The sequence below is a fragment of the Lycium barbarum genome, chromosome 11 (assembly GCF_019175385.1).
Source record: "Lycium barbarum isolate Lr01 chromosome 11, ASM1917538v2, whole genome shotgun sequence".
NCBI classification, from domain to species: Eukaryota; Viridiplantae; Streptophyta; class Magnoliopsida; order Solanales; family Solanaceae; genus Lycium; species Lycium barbarum.
This window is the reverse complement of record NC_083347.1, coordinates 107,909,257-107,932,507: the sequence shown is the minus strand read 5'-3', so window position 1 is coordinate 107,932,507 and position 23,251 is coordinate 107,909,257. Positions and strand designations below refer to the sequence as shown.

The window sequence follows — 23,251 nt, the reverse complement described above, 5'->3', positions numbered from 1 at the left end:
GTGAACTTGCCAAAAATGATAAGTAATTCACTATGTTTTTAACCATTATCAATTAAAGGAGAATTTTCGTGATACAAACTTAAATTTTGAGTGGCCCAGAGAAAAAGAAGAAAAGCTTAATTGACTAGAGAAGGTTCGAAAATACGGGTCACTATCGTAGTGCCATTGACTTCCATTCAACGGCTTTTGGTAGTCGGTTTTCTCTTCACTCTTGTATAGGCGGGTTCCATGCATTTTCCTTTTCCTTTCTCATCTTATCCAAACTAGGAAAAATACTAGGACGGTGTTTGCCAAAGTTATCACGTTTATGTTAGTATTTTGGACATAAAAAATGTGAAAAATGCAAAAAGTACTAGTATTATTTGGAAAAAAGTTGAAAATTGATACCCTTTGAAAATTGAAGTTATATTTGAACATGATACAACTTGGAACAATGTTACTTCCCCCGTCCCAATTTATATGACACTTTTCTTTTTTAATCAGTTTAAAAAAGAATGACACATTTCTATATTTAGAAATAATTCAACTTTAAATTTACTTTTTTGTCATTAATAAAATGATTTCTAGCCACACAAATTTCTATGATTTGATTTAAACCACAAGTTATAAAAGTCTTACTTTATTTCTTAAATTGCGTGCCTAGTCAAATATCTTTATATAAAATGAGACGGAGAGAGTAAAATTTTTGTGAGTGATTTGCAATTTTTCGGATACCAATATATTCTGAAATTCAGTATAAAAAATGATCTACAATAAATTTTTCTTCCTTAAATACTAACCCGACCAAGACTCACCCAACAACATAACTCCGCCCAGGGGCGGATTTAGAGGGTTGAGGGTGTTCACCCGAACACCTTCGGTAAAAAATTACAGTGTATATATAGGGTAAATTTTCTGTGTTTATGTGTATATATTAATTTTTGAACACCCTGAATAAATTATATTTAGTTTTTTCTTTTTTTTTCGAACTCCCTGAATGAAAATTCTGGATCCGCCACTGACTCCGCCTATGTTTTTTGAAATGTCAAACTACTAAAATGCTTTATATATATATATTTAATTTATTTATTTAATTTAAACTATTAATAAGTAAAGCTTTTGGTACGACGAAGGGCAATTCGGAAATATTTTTGTTTCTTAAGGGTGTTTCTTATCTTGATTACGAGTTATAGTCCTTTCATCTACTTAGTGATGACACGTGGGCTGATATTTTTATACAGCGAACTTTCACTGTCTCCTCTTTTTACAGTCCGATACATACCCATTTGGCTTTCTCAGATTTTGGCGCTCTGATCTCTCTTCTTGAAACAGATTAATTCCGTGATCATTCTCATTGATTGAGTTGGTAAATATATCATAGTTACAATGTCCTATTAGGATACAAACTATACTAACTTAAAATAGAAGATTTATAAAATATTCTTTTACTACATATTTACACTATTTATCACACCCCCGCAGTCGAAGCGGGAGGTTTACGAACGCTGAGACTGTCCCAAAAATCCTCAAATAAGACCTGTGGCAGTCCTTTAGTGAAAATATCGGCGAGCTGATATCGGGACGGAACATGAAGGACACGGACGTGGCCGCGCGCCACCTTTTCACGAACAAAATGTATATCCATCTCAATGTGCTTGGTGCGCTGATGTTGGACTGGATTTCCTGACAGATAAATGGCACTGGCATTATCACAACAAACTAAAGTAGCCTTAGGGATCGGACAATGTAGTTCCAAGAGAAGATTACGTATCCAGCATGATTCAGAAACAACATTAGCGACCCCCCTATATTCTGCTTCCGCACTAGAGCGGGAAAGAGTAGGTTGGCGCTTAGATGACCAGGATATCAAATTATCTCTCAAAAACACGCAATAACCCGACGTCGAGCGTCTGGTGTCTGGACATCCCCCCAATCAGCATCAGTGTATGAAACCAAATCAGTAACTGACAATGAGTAGAGATGCAAACCATGATCAAGTGTACCCTGAATATACCGAATAATCCGCTTAAGAGCAAGCATATGCGTATCTCGTGGAGCATGCATATGAAGACAAATCTGCTGGACAGCATAAGAAATATCCGGTCTGGTGAAGGTAAGATACTGAAGAGCACCTGCAAGGCTCCGGAAATGAGTGGGATCTTCACACAGATCGCCAGAAGAGGCACTGACCTTCGGTTTAGTGTCAACCGGAGTAGAAGAAGGCTTACACGAGTACATTCCTGCACGTTCAATAATGTCCGCCGCATAACTTCATTGTGATAGAAACATACCCCCCTTGTGACGGGTCACCGCAATGCCAAGAAAATAGTTCAAAGGACCTAAGTCCTTCATAGCAAATTCTGAGCCAAGAAGGTCCATAATAGAACAGCGGAGAGCATCTGACAAAGCAGTAAGAATAATATCATCCACATATAGTAAAATGTAAGCCAAGTGGTGGCCTTTGCGATAGATGAACAAGGAGTGGTCAGACCTGCTATTAGCAAAACCAATGGAAGAAACAAAGTCAGCAAATCTTTTATACCAAGCTCTCGGTGCCTGTTTAAGCCCATATAAGGACTTGCGCAACAAACACACATAATCGGGACGAGATGGGTCTCTAAACCCCATAGGCTGATGCATATAAACCGTCTCCTTGAGCTCGCCATGAAGAAATGCATTTTTGACATCCAACTGATGAATGGGCCAATTCTTAGATAGAGCTAGGCTTAAGACAATGCGGATTGTTGCTGGCTTTACGACCGGACTGAAAGTCTCACCACAATCAATTCCAATATGCTGTGTTTTTCCATCACCTACAAGACGGGCTTTATGCCTCTCAAAATAACCATTAGACTTTTCTTTATGAGTGAAAATCCACATAGACCGAATAACATTCACATTAGGTGGACGGGGTACCAAATCCCACGTCTTATTTTTAATAAGAGCATCATATTCATCATCCATGGCCAATTTCCAATTCGGGTCACGTAGTGCATCCAACGGTTTACGAGGTATGGGGGACTTGGTAACCGTCGCATGTAGATTAAATGGGTGCTTGGGTTTGAAAATCCCGCGCTGACTACGAGTGACCATGTGAGTGCGGGTATTGGGCTGGACAGGTGTAGGAATGGTCGAATTTGGCGGGCTGGTGGCAAGCTGGTGGGGGAGAGGGGCGGGCTGGTCCTGCGTAGAGGACGATGGAGGCTGCTGACCAGGTTGGGAGGGGACGGCGTGGTGCTGTGTCGCGGGCAGCGACGGAGTGGGACAGGGCAGCGATGGAGGGCTGGCGGCTATATGATGGATCAAGTAAGGAGAGAGGCCATCATCAAAGAAGTCATAAGTGGTGGGAGCCGGAGTATGGAATTTGGAAAACGGAAATTGAGTCTCATCAAATAAAACGTGACGACAGATAATGATTTTATTTGAAGATAAATCAAAACATTTGTAGCCACGATGGTTTGGTGGATATCCCAAAAAAAACACATGGAGTTGACCGAGGGTGCAACTTGTGAATAGTAGTAGACGGAAAAAGGGGATAACATAAACACCCAAAGACTCGGAGATGAGAATAAGATGGTGTCCGTTGGTAAAGGACCTCTAAAGGTGATTTGTGACCCAATAGCTTACTTGGTAAAATATTAAGGAGATACGTCGTCATTTGCAATGCATGATGCCAAAAAGACAGAGGAATGGAAGCATGAGCAAGAAGAGTCCGGATGACATTATTTAGTGAACGAATTTTTCTTTCTGCTTTCCCATTTTGAGAGGATGTATGAGGACACGAAAGACGGAAAGACATCCCATTGGACGCACAAAACTTTCCGAATTGGCTATTAGTATATTCCCTCCCATTATCACATTGGACATTCTTGATAGGACGTTCAAATTGAGTAAGAATATGGGTCTTAAAATCCATGAATTTTGAGTAAACATCAGATTTTCTAGCCAAAGGGAAAGTCCACAAATAGTTGGTAAAATCATCCAAAAACAGAACATAATAACGATGGCCCATAGAACTCAAAATTGGAGAAGTTCATAAATCACTATGAATAATGTCAAATGGAAACAAAGTTTCGGAAATAGAACTAGCAAATGGCAACTTAACATGTTTACCAAGAACGCAAGAATGACAAATACTAGATGAACTAGAACTATTACATTCAATGCTTTTATTACGCCTAAGAAAATCCAAAATAGAAGCTCTCGGGTGGCCCAAACGATCATGCCAACGGGCAGAAGACAAGGCAGCAAAAGTCGACGGTGAATTGGTGGAAAAATTGAAGGTGGACAATGGATAGAGAGCACCCCTACTATTACATCTCATGAGAGCCATCCCCGTCCGGAAATCCTTCACAGAAAACCCATAAGGATCAAATTCAACACTCACATAGTTATCAGTAGTAATTTTACGAACCGATATCAAATTCTTTATGAGTTTTGGCGCATGAAGGACATTGTTTAACAATAAAGGAGGGTTCGGGGGAGGCAATTTAGCATGACCACAACCTCGAATTGGAATTGAATTACCATTACCAACAACAATGCCAGTATTACGATTGCTCAAATTAAAATAAGACGAGAGAGTACCTTTTGTGGATGTCATATGGGACGTGGCGCCGGTATCGATATACCAATTCGAATCGGGTTGGTTCAACGTCATCGTGTGCATGGCCGATTCAATATCCGTGGGAGTCCATTGCGGCGGGGGGCCCGCGGCTGCATATGCCTGCTGCTGTGGTCGCGAGCCCAAAATGCCAGGCTGGGCCAGCGACCTCGGGGCAGACGAAGAAGATGGCGGCTGCCACTGCTGCTGTGGCCGAGCCCACTGCGTGGTAGGATAAGGGGCAAGGGGGAGCCCACTGAGGCATCCAACCCCACTGCCACGGTGAGGAGGGCTGTTGCCACTGCTGCTGGTCACCTGAGGGGCGTCCTCCACGGCGTCGGCTGCCACTGCTGCCGCCCGAACCACGACCACCGCCGTTATTATTCCCGCCGCTAGAGCCGCAGTTTTTGTTGTTATTTTTTCCCCGATGATGGTGAGAACGACCAGAATTTTCCAGATGAGAAGAGTCATCAAAATCACGTTTGGAATTAGCCACCATAGCCGCGAGCGAGTCATCGTGCATTTCAGCCAACGCCTTTTCCTCAAGGCACAAACTTGACCGAGCTTCGGAGAATGGTGGAAGAGGCTTACTTTGGCGGATGTAGGTACCCAAATTCTTGTATGCCTTTGGGAGTCCAGCCACCAGTTGGAGAACGAGGCGGTTGTCGGTCACTGGAGCCCCCACACTCTTAAGTTGATCGGCCAAGGTCTTGAGACGTTGGCAATACGCCGAACCGTTTGGAAAATCCCGCATCTTGACATGAGAGAAATCATGTTCCAAAGCAACGACACGAGAGTTTTTGTTGTCTTGAAAAAGATTACGGAGGCGATCCCAGGCCTCCTTTGCCGATAGGTCTTCTTCGATGATTGTATGCAATAAGTTCGTGGAGATGGTTGCATATACTCATTGAAGTACCGTGGCATCCAAAGTGGACCACAACTCCTTTTCGTCGTCGGTGGTAGAAGCCTTCTCCTTTCCGGTTGGCAGAATGTGGGAAAGGACACGGTGAGACCGTGCATGAAGTTTGAATAATTCGGCCCAAGCCGAATAATGATCCGTTTCCATCTCAAGAATGATTGGGATGTGATTCTTGATGTTGGAGACAGCCAAAGCAGGATGGAACTTGGTGTCTGCCAGTGATGGAAGGCAAGAAAAATGGACGGAAATCGAAGAAGAAGAAGACGTCGGAAAAGTGGGTATAGGACGTCGGAGAATTAGGGCAGCGGAAGAGAAGGAAAAGAAACCCTAGTATCTGATACCATGAAAGAGATTAATTCCGTGATCATTCTCATTGATTGAGTTGGTAAATATACCATAGTTACAATGTCCTATTAGGATACAAACTATACTAACCTAAAATAGAAGATTTACAAAATATTCTTTTACTACATATTTACACTATTTATCACTTCTTCCTCTTCGATTCCATCTCCATGGTGCACAACTTTCTCTTGGAACTTGCTAATGTTGGTTCGCTCTTTAGTTTGTTAGTTTGTTCCGATATTGATTTTTGCCTCTATCTGTGAGTTGATCTTGCAAGATTGATGGATTTATAATGAACTTTTTCCCCTTTTTCTACATGTTTCTTTACTGAATTTTTATATGCATGTTGACTGCATGTAGAGACCCAGTAGAAGAAATGTAACGATTGAGTTTAGTTTGGTTTTGTCGGTCTTTGTTTGTTGCTGCTTTACCTTTCCGCTCTTACAATGGGCTCTTTTTATGCGTGTCCTCCTTTATTGTAATGAAACAACGTAAATTGTAAATTTCTAGCGGCTCTTTTTATACAGGTAGAACGATTGAAAAGATGTTGGTAAAATCGGAAGAAAACAACAACCTCAAAAGGCCTTCTGAGTATATCCGGTGCTTCTTATACTGTTCTGCGAATTTATTTATATTTTGTTCAGCCTCAGGTAACTCTTATAGTGGACTATTAACATATTTTCATAGATTCTTAGGTGCTTTCGTCTGTGAGAACTGAGAACTAGCTTAAGGTAAAGTACGAGTTATCGGATTTTCGATGGTTTATTGATGCATGCTTTACAGGACTTCTGTGCTAACATAAGTTGATTGTGTATTAGGCTATCGGAATTCAATGTTTTACAAAGCTACTTCAACAGCATTGAAATTAGCAACCTAAAGTTTCAAATTTGTTTTGTTTTATTTTTAAATGTAGACAAAAGAAAAATACTTTTGCTCTCCTTCCCTTCTTTTTATAGAGATTTAGAATGTTATAAACCTACTTTGGGGAAATTGGCAAATGAAGTATTTGAAAAATTAAGGCGTTCTTTTGTAAATCACGTGATGTGGATTTGCAGAACAATCCTAATGCCACTTTCGGAAAGTATAGTTTGGGGTTGAGCTTGAGCAGATATGAATCAACGTTTTTACTAAGTTGAGTTTTTTTTTGGTTTCAGGATAAGTGTGTTAACCTGTAGTTTTGTTTGATTTGCCGGCTTTTATTGTTGAAGATAATAACTCCATTAATGAGCTAGAAGAGAAGAAGAAGAAGCAGCAGTTGTGTTTTGCTGTTTGTATGTTAGCACAAATACAAATGAAGCCTTTAGGCTTTGACCCTCTTTCACGGACTGGGCTTTCAAAAAGTATTGGGCCATTTCACACAACAGACAACACAACTCACAGCAGCCCACTCTCACAAAGCAAGCCTTTATTTTATTCAGATCTTATACCTAGTAAATATGGTACCTAATTTTCTTATTATGTCCTTTTATACATTGTAAGGAATAATTAGTGATAGTGACATAGGACAGTGGGACAGTGGGAACAGAAGCATGTTTCTTTTTATTCCTTTTGTCCTTTGGTTTTGTATATGTACCGTAAGATGGATGATAAAATAGACAGAGGAGAATCATTTGTTCTCAATTTCCTTCATTTATTAAAGGAAGTGTGCTAACCAGGTATGATTTTATATACTTTGAACTCATGTTCTCCTTATATTTATTTTGATCACAAAGGTGTTTCCTTGATTAGCAAGCTTTTATTTAAAAAAAAATTGTGCTAACCATATCTGATGTTTTTTTTTTATTACAAACAACACAACGATTGTGCTGATATGTACAACAAACTAGCTGGAGTACAACTGCCTCTGCTATTACTTATAACACAGAATTGTGCTGGTATGGACTGTCATCTTACCAGCTATATCAACATTTTTCAAATTACACGAAAGATCTTACAAGAAACTACATTGGAAACACCAAGGAATCAGCTAACTCGGAACAAAGAGTTGACATGCATCTTTTTGGACGTACAAATTTCAACATTTGTGAAAAGTTTCATTTTCAAACCTCCTAATGTCAACTCTCTCACTCTATTCGTCTACAACAACAATGGAAGACGAGAGTTTAGTACCTTTTTCGTCACTGCTTTTTGGCTAATGCAGTTTTCGAAGAAAAAGGATGAGGTATGGAAAGGAGGTTGACTGATTGGACTACTTGATTAGGGAAAGCATTAAAATTACTTTCGTTCTTTGATTTGTGAGGTAAATACTCAGGAAATGTTTGTCAGAAAACAAATCTAAAGGATTGAAAAATATTAGGAAATGCATTATTTAGATAGAGTAGATGAGAGGCTCTTACTTTTACTGATTTGGGTGATTTTACATATTAGAATTGCATCAAGAGTTAATAAAAGTGCATTGATAATTTGTTTAGAAACTGATTCAAGAATGTCAGTGTCTTTGTTGTTTGTTGCTTCAGAAAGTAAAATAGGGGTGCTTCAATTTTGCGTCGTTAAGCCATCTCAATGTATATGCGCCTTCTCTCTCTTTTCTTTGGGGACTGGTTCCCTATCCCGAGTAATGATTTTTGTCCAAATAGGCCTACGTTTCAACAGTAGCTTTCAGATTTATGCAATATTATAAGGATAGTCAGTTTTGTTTCTCCATAGTTGCTACGTCATTTCTGAGTTTTTCTACTTCTGATTTGCGGCTTGTAACTCCATAAAACTATTATACAATACAATATAAAAAAAACGAAGGAGGAATTTGTTATTGATGCTTTTAGTTACAAAGGAAATTCATTTGATATTAAGATTACTCTAGAATTTGAGGAATTTTTGCTCTATGCAGGTCTTTAATGATGATAGAGAGCTTTCATTTACTGGATTCTCTGATTTAGTTTATCCACTTGAAAATCAATTGGCATCTTTATATATACACATGTTCTTAACAACTTTTTCATATCACATGTTTTTGGATTTAGATTTCTCATGCGGATTACTTGCTTATTTATAATTAAGAGAAAGCTTTCATTCTATCTCTTTGTCTGGAGTATCTATTTAAACACTAAGCGTAGATAATTAATTTCATTATCTCTTTCGTTGCATTTGATATCTTGGTGAGGAGAAATGTGTATCTAGAAAATACTTTTAATTTGTTTGGCAACCTAATGATGACTAAATGCAGCAATTGTGATGTCTCAACTCCTTGCTTGCGTCGATCTATGTCCATGATGTAAATGAAATGTCATATTTCTGCTGTGGCTTTCTTGATGATATGCGATTTTTAGAAGCGAGTTGTTTTATTACTCACCCTGTTTTCAATTTATGTGAATCTATTTGATTGGGCACGAAATTTAAAAAAGAATAGAAGACTTTTAAACTTGTGGTATTGAACGAGTCGCATATATTTTGTGTGGTTATAAATCATTGCATAAAGGTAAATTTTTTCCAAATATAAAAAGCGGTCATTCTTTTTGGCACGAACTAATAAAGAAATAAGTTCACATAAATTGAAACGGAGGGAGTATATGTTAATGTAGGAGATGGACACACTGACTCGCCCTGTGGTTTATGCAACACTTTGAGTAATATTATGTCATTTTGTCATTCATATGCGTGGTCTGCTTTGATAAGTGAACTGCGGACAACTCATAGTCAGAGGTAAGGAAATGAACTATTTGCTTCCTCAATAAAGTAGAAGACATTTCCTTTTCGCAGAATATATAGCCACTCTATGTAAACTAAGAAAGTCAATTAGATGAGTTAGTCCTAACTCCGAAGTTTGCAGTTACTTCATTAATTATATATCCGACCACATAAGACAAAACAACTACTAGTAACAACCAAGGATCGCGTTTCTGCAATTGTATTATTTACTTGCTTTAACAAAGTAATACTCACTCCGATCCTGTTAGTAATCATTTTAATAAATCACTGGTTTCAAAATATTAATATTTATTTATTTTCTCACTCTGTTCCATCTTATATGACTCTCTTTTATTATTAATTTGTTTAAAAAAGAATAATACAATTTTATGTTTGAAATCTCTTCAATATGAAACATTTAATTTACCTTATGGAATGATCATATAGCTATAAAAAAATATCAAGAAAATCTAAGGCCACAAGTGTTGGAAAACTTTATATAGTCCACACAAGATCGCAAGCAAATCATTAGACAGTGACATGAATCAAGAAGAACAATAAGGGCACTTACCTTGATCTATTATAAGAATCGATAGAAGGAAGACAAGATCTTCTAAGTCTTATTACTTTCTTTATAATAACACTTCTCTTAATGAGACAGAGTGGAAAAGAAAATCGTAACAGACTTAGGGACCATAACCAATATATAATAGCGAGACACCTATTCGGAAGAGACATAACTCTTTAGATGCAACCTTTCAGAAGTGGTGTAACTTTTCAGTTATGAACCCATTAATTATAACTGAAGAGTTAACTAGGTTTCGACGCATATAAAATCCATACCTCATAAAATTATATTTATATAGCCCATAAAAATAACACTTTATTAGATCAGAAAATGGGCGTCTTTAATTGATAGAATATCTATGTATAATTATATTAAATATGTGAGTCCACTAAATAGAGAATTTCTAACAATCTCCCACTTGGACCACATATATTTCTAAAAAATTATACATAACCAAAAACTTTATAGTGCGCACAATTTGCTATCGCTAAGCAATCTGGTCCATTAATAGTACTAATATAGGATCAAAGCGATTTTCGTGACATATATTCGCCACTAAACCCATCAATGGTCACGATATCAGCAAAATCAATGACATAGATCAAGTATGGATGCATACCAAAATTACATGTAAAATTGATCTCAGTCATGCCTATTTCGAATTGGTCCTACTTTATGACTATAAAGAGTCCAAAATGACTTTCTTACACTTTATGCAAAACCGTAGTAGAAAGTCAATAACTTTATTTTCAGAGTTTCCAATAAACATACTGTCACGACCCGACTAGGGGCCATGACGGGTACCCGGGGCTAACCACCGAGCACCGCTCGTACCATTACCCAATGTACACATCAAGCGTTCGTTCATTAATCTAATGCTCAAATCATAGGAAAACCATTTTTCATTTGGAAACATAAATACTCTTATACACATAAGCCCTTCGGCTATCAAAATAATATACATACAATAATAACATCGTGAGACCATGCTACCCACACATACGCATCTACGAGACTCTACTAGAGTACTAGACATATGGACGGGACAGGACCCCGTCGTGCCCAAAACATATATGTACATAAAATAGTAAATCAATGGCACCTCCGGAATAATGGAGTGCTCTCAAAAGTCTGCTTATCGGCTTCTATAAATTTGGGTCGACTCCCTGTCTACCTGTGGGCATGAGCACAACGTCCAAAGAAAACGGACATCAGTACGAATATTGTACTGAATATGTAAGGCATGAATGAAATGAATATCACAGAGAAATCATAATACATAAGATGAAGATATAACCTGCTTGACTTTTAAGAGAGGATACCTTTCATGCCTATATCATATATATTCACAGTACATGTATCATCATAGTGCATACATCGTCATATCATACGTATATCATAATACCGTATCCGCTCATACACATTAAACGTTATCCGTATTCGGCCATGTAGAGGCTCGACAATATCACATACATATCTTCCGGGCTTTTCATACATGTATCATATATTTAATCATAGTAGTATCGTACCTGACTATATAGGTTCGGTGTCTTACGTGCCCAACTATAATAAAGCTTGGTGTTATACATGCCTGGCCCTACCAAGGCTAAGTGTTGTCCGTGCCTGGCCCTACCAAGGCTTAGTGATATCCATGCCTGGCCCTACCAAGGCTCAGTGTTCTTTGTACCCAACTGCAGTGGTGCACGCGCATCATCGTGTGTATATATATATATATATATATATATATCATATATTCTACCCGGCCATATAAGCTCGAGGTTTCATAATAGCCATACATAGGCACACATACATAAAAGCCCATAAATATCTTTAGCGTCATCACTATTATCATCGTCATCATTATCATCATCGCTATCGACATCGTCATCGTTATCATCACATATATCTCATAAGATTATCATAACTTTTCATAGAGCATGCATTTGGATTTAAAGACAATCTATGAAAATCATATCGTATTCGTAGCATGAACTTTGTAAAAATATCGTATGATAGACTTTATAATCTCTAACCTTAGACTCATCATTACCATCATCGTATCTATGTCATATCTCTTACCTTTATCTCATATGGAACCCCCTATGAACATAGACTCGTAACGTTTCGGACATTGATCATAGGACATACATTAGAGCGTATAGACAATCTATAACAATGTCGGGGTGACATAAGGTCGAGAACCCCGGATTACATTATGGAACATTCATAAGCATTCTGCCTCACCTTGAAGGAATTAGCATATAAGGTGAGTGTATACAACAAACATCATTAATAGATCATAGTTAACATCATTAGCTCATCATCTTCATGATCGTATTCATGACACATTTCTCCTCTTTATCTCATAGGAAACTCTTTATCAATGTTGACTCATGGTTCTCGGAATGTAAGAAAGTCACGGAGAGGTAGGGAAATAATATCATAGGAATCATATAAGGATCATTAGCTTCGTAGGGATATCGTATCATGAGCTTTAGGACTTCTAGACTTAGATTCTGTCACGACCCAGCTAGGGGCCGCGACGGGTACTCGGGGCTAACCACCTAGCACCGCTCGTTCTATTACTCGTCATACTCATTTACGCTCTTTCGTCAATTATATTCAAATCATAATCATTAGACAATCGTTTTTCATTTGAAAACATAATTGATTTATATACATATGCCCTTCGGCTATCAAAATAATAACATATACACCATAGGAGTATCGTGAGACCATATTACCCACACGTACGTATCTACGAGCCTCTACTAGAGTACTAGACATATGGACGGGACAAGACCCCGTCGTGCCCAAAATACATATAAATATATATACAAAAGTATAAACCCGATTAGCACCTCCGGAATAATGGAGTGCTCCTGAAATTCTGCTGATAGCTTCTATAGGTCTGCACCGTCTTCCTGTCTACCTGTGGGCATGAACACATCGTCCAAAGAAAACGGACGTCAGTACGAATATTGTACTGAGTATGTAAGGCATGAACGAAATAAACATGATAGAGAATCATAAGTCATGAGGTGAAGGCAAAACCTGCGCGACCTTTAAGGATGAATACATTTCATACATATATCACATATACATAATCGTCGTACATGGATCATCATAACGCATGCATCATCATGTCATATAATTCATCATCGTAATACCATATCTGCTCATACACATATAACATTATCCGTATTCGGCCACGTAGGGCTCGACAGTATCCGTATTCGGCCACATAGTGGCTCGACAGTATCACATACATATCTTCCATATTCGGCCACGTAGTGGCTCGACCATATTACATACATCCTAACATGGATCGGTATATCTCATCATCATCATTGTCATCGCATACATCTCATAAGCGTATCGTAACCTTTCATTAATGCACACATTTAAATGTAAAGACAATCTATGAAAATCACATCATATTCGTAGCACGAATTTCGTATACGTATCGTATGATAGTCTTTATAATCTTTTTGGCTTAAGCTCATCATCACCATTATCGTTTCTATAGCATATCTCTCACCTTTATCTCATATGAAATCTTTTATGAACATAGACTTGTAATTTTTCGGAACCTTGGTCATAGGACGTACATTAAGGCTTATGGACAATCTATAACAATGTCGGGGTGACATGAGGTCGAGAACCCCCGAGTCCATTACGGAGCCTTCATAAGCATTATGCCTCACCTTGAAGGAATTAGCATATAAGGTGAGTGTAGTCAATGAACAATATCAATGGATCATAATATGGACCACTAGCCTTGTAGAACCGTGATATTATAGGCCTTAGTATCTTTAGACTTAGACTCATCAATCATCATCATCATCGCATTCGTAACATACCTCTTATTTTATCCCATATGGGCTATTCATGAACATAGGCTCTTAGTTTTCCGGAAAGTAGGAAAGTCATGGAGAGGTAAGGAAAATACTATCATGGGAATCATATAAGGATCATTAACTTCGTAGGAATATCATATCATGAGCTTTTTGACTTCTAGACTTGGATTCATCATCAACATCGTCATGCTCGTAACGTGTCTCTTTTCTTTATCTTGTGAGGCTCTTTATAATCGTAGACTCATAGTTTTGGATACGTAGGAAAATCATGAAGAAAGAAGGAATATCATATCATGGTATTCATGCCTTAGAAATAAGGGACTAGCCTTACATACCTTTGTCATTTGCTAATGTGTCACTTGCTTGTTTTCCTTTGATGCCCATGTTTCTACCTTTAAGAGAAGTCGTACTAACATTAGTTAATCAACTATAAGAATGCACCACTATTTCTAGAGAAAATTGGGCAACACTTCCTTTGTTTATACTACTTTTCCCACGTTTCGTTTCAACTCCCAAACGTTCACAACAATACTCACAATATCGTATCAACAATCGTCATTTATCCACATTTACTACATTCCACCATTTTTCTCCAATTTCCCTACATTTATTGGTTTTAGCTCATCATCACGTTTTCTCATACATAATACTTATTTCATGGTCTAAACGTCATTTATAACATATTTATACTCACAACACACCAACACTCATAATTCAATCCAACTATCATCCAACTATGGCACTATTCACATTTTATGACCCATTTACTACACTCTTCTATAATCCAAGTGTTTCAACGTATAAATACTTCAATCATCATGAGAAAGTCATAAAACTTACCTTGGATAGTGGTTGAACAAGCTTTGAGTGGAGTTACCCCTCTAGTACCAAAACCCTACTTCACCTTTCTTGGGCCTTTCTTGATTAGATGAACTTTGGCCAGGTTTCATACACTTGGGTCATGGATTTGGTGTTATTGATCATGGATTTCCCTTGAATTTTCGTGTGGATGAAGGTTAGAGAGTATTCTAGAGGTTTCTATGTCAAAAATGGTGAAAAATATGATTTTTGGTCGAGCTTGGTCTATTTAAAGTGGTCCAGAAAATTCAGGACCGACACAACATGTGGCACGTTTTGCGAGACGCAAAGCATGCTCTGCGAGCCGCATGTTGTGTCGCAAAGCTTTCCAGTTGACCAACTCTCACTGGCACACTTTGCGGTGGAACTGCGTGGCCGCATGTCGTGTTTGCAGTCCGCATGTTGTGCCGCAAAGTGTGCCAAACTGTCTGTCGTAGAATGGTCATAACTTTTGATCCCGATATGTTGTGAAGGCCCACGGCCTATGGTTGGAAATCTCTTTCAATCATCTACAACTTTCATTCTTGGTGCCTTTCCAAATTCCAACTTTATAATAGCGTTTTGTCCCCTCCAAACCAGATCATCCGAAAATGTTTCCTTAACTCGCCCTTTTGGATGGCCTATGCCCATATTTGGCTTATGGGTCCTTCTTGAAACTTACTTGACACTTCATTACCAATATAAGGGACATTATAATTCTTTTCTAAAATGTCATTAAGGCATCATTAATTTGATACTCGTATTTCTCGCCCGACACACAACATATACCTTGCTTTCCTTAACGACTTTCGTCTCCTTCCTCGAATGTCCTTGAAATCTTATTTAGAATCATTAAATATTATTTATTACTTATCAAAACATCGTATTCATCAAGCCCTTCGTCAGTCAATTCACTGTGCACGAACGAAAAATTTTTCGAGGTGTAACAGATTCATCATCGGTATTGTCATGCTCGTAACGTATCTCTTTTCTTTATCTCGTATGAAGCTCTTTACACTCATAGATTCATAATTCCCGATATGTAGGAAGATCATGGAAAGATGGGAAGATTCATACCATAAGAGTCATGACTTAGAAAGAAAGGACTAGCCTTACATGCCTCTTTCGTTTAACAATTCCATCGCTTGATTGTTCTCCTTCAACGCTCACGTTTCTACCTTTAAGGGAATTCACATTCACATTAGCCAATCAATTATATGAACGTGCTTACTAAAGCTAGAAAAAAATTTAGCGGCATTTCCTTTGTTTCTACTACTTTATCCATTTCATATATCAACTCCCAAACGTCAATAATAACATTCATAATATCGCCATCAATAACTTTCGTCAAATTCATCATTGTCAAATCCCCACAATTTCCTCTCAAGGTCATCCATAATCATGACCATAATACAACATTACATTCATTCTCATCTAATGTTTTTCTCATTCTCTTAACATTATTCATAACGTAATTACAATCACAACATATCAAGAATCAAGGTTCATATTAAGCTACTACTCAAAAGTGTCACTATTCTCATATTTGTAACCCATTTTCTATTTCCTTCTATAATCCAAGTGTTTCAACTTTTAAATACTTTAAACAACATGGAAATACCATAAATCTTACCTTAGATGGTGTAGGAATGAACCTTGGGTAGAAACTCCTCACTTGAGCAAAACCTTAGTTTCACCTTCACTTGGATTCCTTGCCTTGGATGAACTCTAATGGGTTTCTTACACTTGATTCACTTAGATTTATGATGTGAACCTTTGATTTGTCTTGAATTTGTGTTGATGGCATATTTAGAACCCTCTAGAACTCTTGAGAGAGATGAAGAAGTGGAAAGAATGAGAAAATAAAAGTGGGAACCTGTATTTATACTTGCAAAATAATCAGTCCGCCGGGCATTATACGGACCACTTATATGGTCCGTATAATATTGTACGGTCCGTATAAGTGTCCGTGGTGAACCACCATGGAAAACATTCTTGTTGTTGGGTTATACGGAACCTTATACGGTCCGTATAAAGTTCTACGGTCCGTATAATGTGGTCGTGTAACTCACAGTTTTTCCAAAGTTGTCCTGGTCGTTTCGTTTGATCTCCAATCCTTATACAACCTTCTTAACACTTGTTTAATACTTCATTAACAATCTAAGGGACATTATAACTCTTCTCCAAAACATCATTAAGCCATCATTAATTCGATACTCGTAAATCTTTCCAAAACACAACATATGCTTTGCCTTCCTTAACAACTCCCGTCTCCTACCTCACATGTCTTTGAAATCTCATTTAGAATCATCAAATGTTATTTCTTACTTATCAACACATCGTATACGTCGTGCCCTTCGTCAGTCTACTCACTGTGCATGAACGGAAATTTTTTCGAGGTGTAACACATACATAATTCATGAATTTTATAAAACTTTAATCTGTACAGAAAAATATTCTTAAACATGTCAAAAGCATAGATAAAATAACAAACTCCCACTGAAGTGGCTCATAATAGAGTCCAGCGACATCCATATAAGCTACAGGCTCATTAAAAAAAACTTTATGTTGCAACCTTTCATGAGTGGATATGCAATGACAGAGTTTGTACTAATATGTTCTATTGACACAAGAAAACTCTAAACTCTTCCCTTCACATAATTAGAAATTTAATGTGTATATGCTTTAGTTTCGACAAATCTCATATATGCATATTCCAAACACATATGTATCCTAAAAGGACTCGTCTCAAGAGACCAAACACAACATTATTATTCGGTCTTTGGACATAAATAGTAATTTGTAAGTGGTACTCTTATACATAATTCATAAATATTGATCACTAAAACGGCCTAGCAATATGCCTTTCTTTGGACCGACAAATCACTAGCATGCATTACAAAATGTATCACATATTCATGACTATCCATAATCTGACCAAAATAATTCTCCTTTGGGATAATTATTTCGCATAGACAAAACATGGTTAATGTTCAAAATAAATAAATTTTATCTAATGGAGGTTACTTTGGCAACATATTAGACTAAGGTTTTGCATTGAAACAAGAATCACACATGGTATAATTCCATTCTCAGTACAAATAACTATTTCTTTTATACACAATGGAAAAATAGCAAAAAAGACATCCCAAAGATGCAAATGGGAAAATGCATATCAATATTCTCTTTAAGACTGCTTTAGAAAATCGAAAAGCACATCAAAAATCTACATAAAGTTCTGCAGAATAATGCTGCCAAAAAAATTCAAAGTTACATTTATGCTAAAACAAATGAACTTGACACTAGTAAATTCCAACATCACCTGGCAAAAGTTTGCAAACCGCATGGAACTTACTTACTCTAGAACTGAAATAATTTAACTACAAAAACCCTTCGAACTTTACCGTACCTTTGGGCGACCGGAAAAGTTATGTTCTTAATATTTAAATGTCTCATTCTACCCCAATTAAATCCGTCATATTAATCGTACCTTTGGGCAACCAGTTAACTACCTAATGAATTAATTGCAATATTAATACCATACCTTATAAGGTTGACACATCTTGACTATCAAATTTAAGATGCTTTAGTTACTCTCGAATTTGTAGACATGTAACCTTTGGTATTAATGATATTGTGTAATGACATATTCTATATGGAATTTTCAAATCTAATACCTTATACTTTTGGATGCGTTAGCAATCCTAAAATCTTAAATTTGAGAAAATTTCATGACTTTTTTCCTTTAATTCAATGTCATTCCAAATGAAATATATCACAATCTAATACCTTATGTTTTGGAATCCGTTGGGAAATACCTAAATCTTAGATTTAATGAAAAATTCTTGGCATTTACAAATCAAGTTCTAATGTCATATTTCACATGAAATCTTCCAAGCTTAGTACTTTATGGTGTTAGAGTGCTTTGGCTACTCCGAAAACCTCTTTAAATCCGGAAAAATTGACACTAAATTATCCTTTAATATATTTTGGTTTGCCCTTTAAAATATTAATCTCAAAGAAACCATCAAATAAAGATTAATAACTTAAACCAAAATATCACTTTAAAATTGCATAAACTTAAAACATATATGCAGAATCGGATATGCATAAATGAGGATCAAACTGTATCTTGCAAACATAGGAATCAAATTACAAAAATTGTAATTTATTTCAAATTGGACAAGTAATACAATGCTTTAAAAATGATATAATTTCCTTAATATCCTGACCAAAACTTTTGAAAGACCCGGAAATTTTTAAATAGGCCAGTAACTTAATTCTTGGTCCTAAGGAACTAAAACGGGAAACTTACACAAATAACTACCTTTTAAGAGCTTCTAACTAGTTATAACTACAAATTGAAGATTTACAATTCGTAGCTGCTTTTGGCTGAATTTCAGTTGTATCTCGCATTTTTGAAATACAATAAAATATAGCGAAATACAGAGAAATACAAAACACGTTAGAGTAAATTTAGGCTCTATTTTTTAAACATATTTTTTTAAAAAAAATCAGAGAGAAAAAATAGCCTATATTTTTGGAACATAATATTCTTTTCCTTTTTAAATAGTAAGTCAAATTAAATCAACCATCTTTCACACAAATCACTAAAGAGTAAAATCAGGCCTATTTATGGAACAGTTTTAAAAAAAAATATGGGATTCAATTTAAAACTTCACATAAATCATGCAAAACGGTTGTTCTTCCATAAAAGCTTACGAATCTCTCTCAACTTTTATCACAATCAAAACTTTTTTGAATTCAAAAACCACTAAAGATCTAAAAACTTCCAAATACAAAAAAAATATACACTGAAATATAATGAAATATGGTTAATTGTTTAAGAAATATAAAGTTGTAGTATGCGTATATACAATGGAATACAATGAAATATATCAGAAACTATTTCATAAATTAGAAATACAAAATGCAGAAATACATTGAAATACAGCGAAATACAAAAGTCGTTAAAACAAAGTGTAGTAAAAATAGGCTCTATATTTGGAACATTCACAATATTTACACCAAAAAAAGATAAATATATTGAAATACAACGAAATAATATGCTGAAATACACTGAAATATACTGAAAATTAAATATAATGTTTGTTAATACACAGAAATATACTGAAATATACACTAAAATACACTGAAACATTTTATCAAACACTTGGTGGGCATGAAGCTCCAAAACTCTCATCAATGGTGTTCTCATGGGAAAGAAGCGAGTCGTCTCAGATTGCTACAAAAAGGACGTTATCCGGAGATAAAGACTTTCAATTGAACTAGTTAATAAAGCTTCACTCCATCGTCCTTCACCGTTGTCAAAGCTCTTTTTTTCACTCCGTCGTCGACCATGGCTTCACTCCGTCATTGACCATGGCTGCTGCTACTACTGTAGGATTCTTCTTAGTTGTAAGAGAAAATGAGATCTAGGGTAGGTGATGGAACAGAGAGAGAAAGAGGGGTGAGGGAGAAAATAAATTTGGTAGGTGAGAAAAAATCAATTTAAAAGACTAGGAGATGGAACAGAGAGAGAAAGAGGGGTGAGGGAGAAAATATTAGTAGTAGGACACAAATGGACTGAGTCTAAGTTGTACTTGATATATATAGGGGTACACACGTCTTGACACTCCAACTATAAGCTATTTTTTTTTTCTATCTGGACTATCACCATCTATGTATTAAAACACATCAACTGTTTTCTTTTCCTAGCTGAACTATCGCCATCTATATATTAAAATACACCTTGAAGCTGATTAGGCTTTCCTATTCGAATATCAACTACTCTCCTCCGTCCTAATTTATATAACATTCTTTCATTTTTAGTCAGTCCCAAAAAAATTACACCTTTGTATATTTAATAGTAATAGTTCAACTTCAAATTTATCTTTTCACCTTTCTTCATTTATTTCTTAAATTCTGTGTCCAATTAAACACTCTAATATAAAATGAGACGGAAGAAATATGTATATTTTAATATATAGATGGTGATCGAGTTCATGCCAAAAAAAAAAAAAAACAATCGATAGTTGGCCGTCAAGTCGCCAAAAATGATAAGTAATTCACTATGTTTTTAACCATTATCAATTAAAGGAGAATTTTCGTGATACAAACTTAAATTTTGAGTGGCCCAGAGAAAAAGAAGAAAAGCTTAATTGACTAGAGAAGGTTCGAAAAATACGGGTCACTATCGTAGTGCCATTGACTTCCATTCAACGGCTTTTGGTAGTTGGTTTTCTGTTCACTCTTATCCAAACTAGGAAAAATACTAGGACGGTGTTTGCCTAAGTTATCACGTTTATGTTAGTATTTTGGACATAAAAAATGTGAAAAATGCAAAAAGTACTAGTATTATTTGGAAAAAAGTTGAAAATTGATACCGTTTGAAAATTGAAGTTATATTTGAACATGATACAACTTGGAACAATGTTACTTCCCCGTCTTAATTTATATGACACTTTTCTTTTTTAGTCAGTTTAAAAAAGAATGACACATTTCTATATTCAATAACAATTCAACTTTAAATTTACCTTTTTGTCATTAATAAAATGATTTCTAGCCACACAAATTTCTATGATTTAATTTAGAGCACAAGTTACAAAAGTCTTACTTTATTTCTTAAACTGCGTGCCTTATTAAATATCTTTATATAAAATGAGACGGAGAGAGTAAAATTTTTGTGAGTAATTTGGAATTTTTCGGATACCAACATATTCTAAAATTCAGTATAAAAAATGATCTACAATAAAATTTTCTTCCTTAAATACTAACCCGACCAAGACTCACCCAACAACATAACTCCGCCTGTGTTTTTTGAAATGTCAAACTACCAATAATATATATATATATATTACATTTCCTTTTCGCAGAATATATAGCCACTCTATGTAAACTAAGAAAGTCAATTAGATGAGTTAGTCCTAAGTTTGCAGTTACTTCATTAATTATGTATCCGACCACATAAGACAAAACAACTACTAGTAACAACCAAGGCACGCGTTTCTGCAATTGTATTATTTACTTGCTTTAACAAAGTAATACTCACTCCGATCCTGTTAGTAATCATTTTAATAAATCACTGGTTTCAAAATATTAATATTTATTTATTTTCTCACTCTGTTCCATCTTATATGACTCTCTTTTATTATTAACTAGTGTACTTGCCCGCACTTCGTGCGGTAGTGAGAAAAGACTATGTGACTGGATATTAAAATCACACTTAATTTTTATAAAATAAAATGAGTTTTACAAATCAAATAACTTTTCATGATTTTTTGGACATCCTATTTCTTTGATAGAAAACAGATGCTTAAAATATTGCATGTTAAAAAAACCGATCTATTTAAGTAAGTGTATAGAAATAATAGAAAAAAAAAGTAATAAAAAGAAAACAAATGGTAATGAAATCCAGGGATATTGTAAACCTAAGACGTAACCTACTTCTTTTTTCTTCTTCTTCCAAGGCATTTTTCTTAATATTTTATTTCATAGCATGAATTGTTGATACTTATGTTTTATTTTTTTCATTTCTTGTTAAATAAAAACTAAAAAGGAAAACAAAATAAAAGTGTGGTTGCAATTTCCTGATTTCTAATACTTCATTTTTCCTTTTCTTCATTTCTTTTGTAGATTTCCATGTACCTAGATTTAGGTGCATGTACTCCTTCTCTTGGACTATATTTCCTTGAAGAGGTGTTGTCTAGTTCTCTGAAAAAGGCTGTAACTGGTGATATGAAGAACCTCTATAGAAAAACTGCAACTTGTGTGAGACGGAAGACGTTGAAATAACAATTGAAGACAATATAAAATTAAAAAATACCTTCTGGTTCCTTAACAAAATGATAAGCAAATATATACATGTATCAGCAGCCATTACCAATTATTCCTCTTAAATCACAACTCTATAATTCCTTTTAAAATTGAAGAATAATAAACATTCAGTCAAAAGATTTGTATTTGTGTATTAACAGAAAGAGAGAGAAAGATAATATGAAAGGTGAGACTCACTATCGATCTTAGCTTTGCTGTTAAAGATGAATTCTTTGTTTTGAAGTGGCAGGGATGTGTGTTTGGAATACTATTATATACTGTTTTTGTGGCTGTTAAGCTATTGAAATTTACTTACGTCACACTGATGAGATTCAATGAGAAAATAATGTGGGTATAGAAATTTAATGGGGAAGGAATATGGGCATATGAAAAGCAAGAAAAATCAGTGGAGTAAAAGCCAAGAGTCTGATAAAGATAAAACAAAACGTTACATTCATCTTTGGAGTAAAAACTTGAGCATATTTAACATAATAAAGAGAGAGTTTAATGAGTGAATTTAAGTCTTTTTACATAGCACATAAATCAGAAAAAAATAGGAAAAAGGCCAAAAAAAGGAGAAAAAAGATAAATAGGAATGATGGTCATAGAGAGGTGCCACATCACCTTGTCTATGCCTAGCTTTATATTATATATAGATTTGTTTAAAAAAGAATAATACAATTTTATGTTTGAAATCTCTT

General features: G+C 35.8%; 1 protein-coding gene across 1 annotated transcript; it reads left to right on the top strand.

The window, feature by feature from the left end:
- The first annotated feature begins 7,483 nt into the window (after positions 1-7,483).
- LOC132620087 (uncharacterized) lies at positions 7,484-22,529 on the top strand. The gene is made up of 3 exons (XM_060334801.1): positions 7,484-8,007; positions 8,674-8,745; positions 22,371-22,529. The coding sequence occupies exons 1-3, from the start codon at positions 7,615-7,617 to the stop codon at positions 22,527-22,529; spliced, it is 624 nt and encodes a 207-aa protein (XP_060190784.1). The 5' UTR covers positions 7,484-7,614.
- The last annotated feature ends 722 nt before the right edge of the window (positions 22,530-23,251 follow it).

Coding starts and splice junctions, on each gene's coding strand:
- LOC132620087 (XM_060334801.1), top strand. CDS start 7,615: ATGTTTTTTTTTTATTACAAACAACACAACGATTGTGCTGATATGTAC. Junction 8,008..8,673: donor TTTCGAAGAAAAAGGATGAG/GTATGGAAAGGA, acceptor TGCTCTATGCAG/GTCTTTAATGATGATAGAGA. Junction 8,746..22,370: donor ATCCACTTGAAAATCAATTG/GCATCTTTATAT, acceptor TTTCTTTTGTAG/ATTTCCATGTACCTAGATTT.